At 38.4% G+C, this 3,678-nt stretch overlaps 1 protein-coding gene across 1 annotated transcript in view; it reads left to right on the top strand.

Annotated features, from left to right (window-relative positions):
• Window positions 1-748: 748 nt before the first annotated feature.
• USP34 (ubiquitin specific peptidase 34) overlaps window positions 749-3,678 on the top strand; it is a 312,910-nt gene continuing 309,980 nt past the window's right edge. Inside the window, exons 1-2 of the mRNA XM_042780562.1 lie at window positions 749-842; window positions 1,535-1,622. Of these exons, the coding sequence (XP_042636496.1) occupies window positions 749-842; window positions 1,535-1,622 (182 nt within the window). The remainder of the gene's footprint in view (window positions 843-1,534; window positions 1,623-3,678) is intronic.

Here is a 3,678-nt window from a genome sequence, read left to right as displayed (position 1 = left end):
ATAACAACATCATTAATATGTATATGTTCTGTAATTGTATATGAATCCATAACAACACAATTTCTTTTTTCATTAAAAATGGACAGATGTGTCCTTTAACAACTTGGATTTTTTCATTCAACATTTTGATAGAGATTCAGTTTACTAAATTATCCATTTACTTTCTGCACACATGGGGTCACCATGAGTCAGAATCAATTGCATGAAAACTAACAGCAACCCCCACCACCTTTTAATAAACAGTAATTTTTATGTCACTTTTCTCAGTCTGGGTTCTTCTATGACTTTATTAGTGGGGTTGGTGGACTAGGGCCAGATCTGACCAGCCACTTGCTTTTGTAACAGAACCAAGGTCATTTGTTTGTATATGTCTGTTTTTACAGTACAACAATAGAGTTGCATAGTTGTGAAAGAGAATGTATGACTTACAAAGCCAGATACATTTATTATCTGATTTTTTATCTAAGTAAAGTTTGATGACCCCTTGTTTTGAAGAACCAAACGTTTTACATTACAAGATTGTAATTTATTATTTGTTACATTAGTCCCACTTTATACACTTGGATACCTTCATTAAATGATAGATTATCATATATATTAATATTTCTAGATACTAACAACTTTCCATATTATTACATATTGTATATGAAATGCCAGTATGTTAGTCAGATTCAGTCGGGGAATTTAATAAAGAGAATTTACACAGATTTTTGGAAATTTGAAACAACAAAAGGGAACTCTAGAGAGCATGATGAGAATTGCAGGAAGCAGCCTATCTTCCTGGCGAAGATTAGTTGGGGAAACAAAAGAAGAGGTTGAGACTGTCAGAATTTGCCAACTTGGTGGAGGGGCTTGAGAGGGAAGTTAAACCTCAAGGAAGAGAGGTGTCCTGGCTATTGCTGGTACTGAGAGGAGTACATGAGGCTAGTTTTTGGAGTGCCAGAAGAAACTGGATGCTAGAATCAGTGCTGCTACTAGGTGGTGCTTTCCTGTAGAAATCATACAGAAATCCTTGGTCCTTCTGCCTGCCTCCTTGTTGTTGTTGTTGTGTGCTGTCGAGTCGGCCCCGACTCATAGCGACCCCTCCTTGGGTTGCCGAGGCAGTATCACTACGGAAGTAGATTGGCCAACCTTTCTTCCGAGGAGTGGCTGGTGGTCATCTTTTAATGCCCCACTGGCACTGGTGGAAGATCGTAACAGTACGCCAGGTGAAAATGAAAAGTGTAGTTTGCAGAGTCTTAGTCCTAGCATCACAGACTATGGAACAGAAGGATGGATTTGGAGCTAAAAGATGATAGCCAGAATAAGCATACAAATGTCTCCCCTACTCCTGGATAACATCTGTTAAGAGTCTTTTCTTAAGCTCAAATTGGCCATTAATTATGTAAGTTAAGAGTGTTTTCTTTTTGGTGAAAGTGAAAGAAGAATTTTCTGAAATACTTATATTTGCAAATCTAGGCTTTATTTTGAAGAATATTAGTTCAAGGTTACTTATTCATATTTTTTAAAGTTTTTTTTTCCTACTTTATTTCAGTATCAGATATAGAAGGTGGTGATGGACTACAGCTCAGAAAGGAACATACTCTCAAAATATTTGCTTATATCAATTCCTGGACACAAAGGTATGCATCTTTAAATACTTTGAAGACTAACTTTGTGAGTTATAGTTTAAATTGCTGTTACTTGTTTTCTGTTTTCTTTTTTTAGTATGTTGGTTACCTTAGTCATTAAATGACAGATTATCAATATATATTAAATCCTTTTCCCTTCTCCTTGTTCCCTGGCCAATAGTTTCATTTTTGAAACATGAGAATACCAATTGACTTCTCTCTTTAACCCTTCCTTGTTATCTAGGAATATAGGAACAATTGAAATCCTGAAAAATAATTATTTTGAGAGATTAAGGACTAAGTCTTTATGGCAATAGCTAGAGTCTGTAACAAACCTAAATTAAAGCGGGGGGAAAGAAAAGATAACTGTTGTGGTAGGGACTCCTGACTCTTCTTGGAAATCACTTGCTATTTGTTTCTTTCCCATAATAATTGTGTTCATTAGACTGATTTTTAAATGATACATATATTGAAGATACAAAAGAATAAAACTTTAGGGAACACAGTAGTTCATATAACCAAAGTTTGTAACAAGGGGTTGGAAATACCTGTTCTTCATTGTGATTTTGGCCAGTCATGGCTAATAATTCTTTTCACTGTGTGCCTATCCAGTTTAAGCTTTGCAATCTTTCTAAAATTTTTATGAGTAGGGAATGTTGGAAGTATTGTGAACAGTGATCAGTTAGCATATTAAATGCAGTGATACATAAGCTAATGTTCTGAGGCACATAGTACAGCTGATCATAAAAGGTGTAGCAGGATAGTTTTAATTTCAAAAATCTTTTGCTGTATGGTTTACAGGTTGTCTCCAAGTTATGAACATCTGATTTATACACAACACCTACTTGTCCGTTAATGCAGGGTTTGAACCATTTTTGTCATGGTTGATGAAGCAAAACAGGAACAGGCTAGAATTTGTGTAGTTCAAGTGATTTGTCATGGTAACTGGACAGTGGAAAAGGGGCATGGAAGCAGCATCTTCTGATGTCTAACTCCACAAGAGGAAGATAGAAGCACTGTCAGCAGCCCAAAGCCTGTTCTTAAGAGTCTAGTCATGCCACCACCCTCTAGCCCTCATACTAACCTTGACACCAACTGTCCGCCTGTGACACCCACCACCTCTCTAATGGGTTTGGTAATTTGCTGTAGTGGCCACATAGAACTCAGAGATTATGGGGTTTATTAGGGACACAACAGGCTACAATTCAAATTTAGGAACACTCTCACGATACGAACAGGACAGTCTCCCCTCTGCTGTGCCCTTAGACATGCCTCTCTGGTCCTTGGCCTCTTGGCCTGGCATCTGTGGGCCAGGTAAACCCTGCCACTCTGCACTTCTATCTTGTGCCTCTTGGGTCCACTGCTGCCGTCTCTCAGAAGCATGTCTCTCTCTCAGCAGTGCATCTCCCTCATCTGGGAGTGAGAGATTCTTTTTTTTTTCTTTTAATTTTTACTATGATTTGGGTGAAAGTTTACAGAACAAGTTCCCTTTCCGTACTGCAGGTCACATACACTTTGTCTCTCGACATTAACTACAATTTCCCACAATGCAACAGCTCCCCCTCCCACTTCTCCCCATAGTTGCCTCTTCCCTGTAGATCAATGTTTGCCTTCACTGACAATGCAGTTTGTATGTGCAAAAGGGTTCATCTTTGTTGTTTGTACCTTCCATGCACCTCTCTCTGTCTTCCTCTTCTTCAAGACCACCATGTTGATCCGTCACATTTGGTACATTGCCCTTCTCTTCACCCAAATCAATACTTGTCTCTACCTATCTAACAGTGTTCCCTACCCTCCACTCCCACCCCTGGTAACCAGCAGGAGAATATCCTTCCATATGTAAACCATTCCTTGACTTTTTACAGTAAAGGACTGGTACAATATTAGTCCTTCTGTGATTGACTTAATGACATAATGTCCTCCAAGTTCCTCCACATTATGCGGTGTTTTGCCAATTCTATATTATTCCTTAGGGTTGCATAGTATTCCATTGTGCGTGTGTACCATAGTTTGGTTATCCATTTTTCAATTGATGGACACCTAGGTTGTTTCCATCTTTTGGCTATTG

This window comes from Orycteropus afer, unplaced genomic scaffold, assembly GCF_000298275.1.
Source record: "Orycteropus afer afer isolate SDZICR_OR568_19922 unplaced genomic scaffold, OryAfe1.0 scaffold00046, whole genome shotgun sequence".
Lineage (NCBI taxonomy): Eukaryota > Metazoa > Chordata > Mammalia > Tubulidentata > Orycteropodidae > Orycteropus > Orycteropus afer.
Note: the sequence above shows the minus strand (reverse complement) of the source record. Positions and strands in the feature narration are given on the sequence as shown.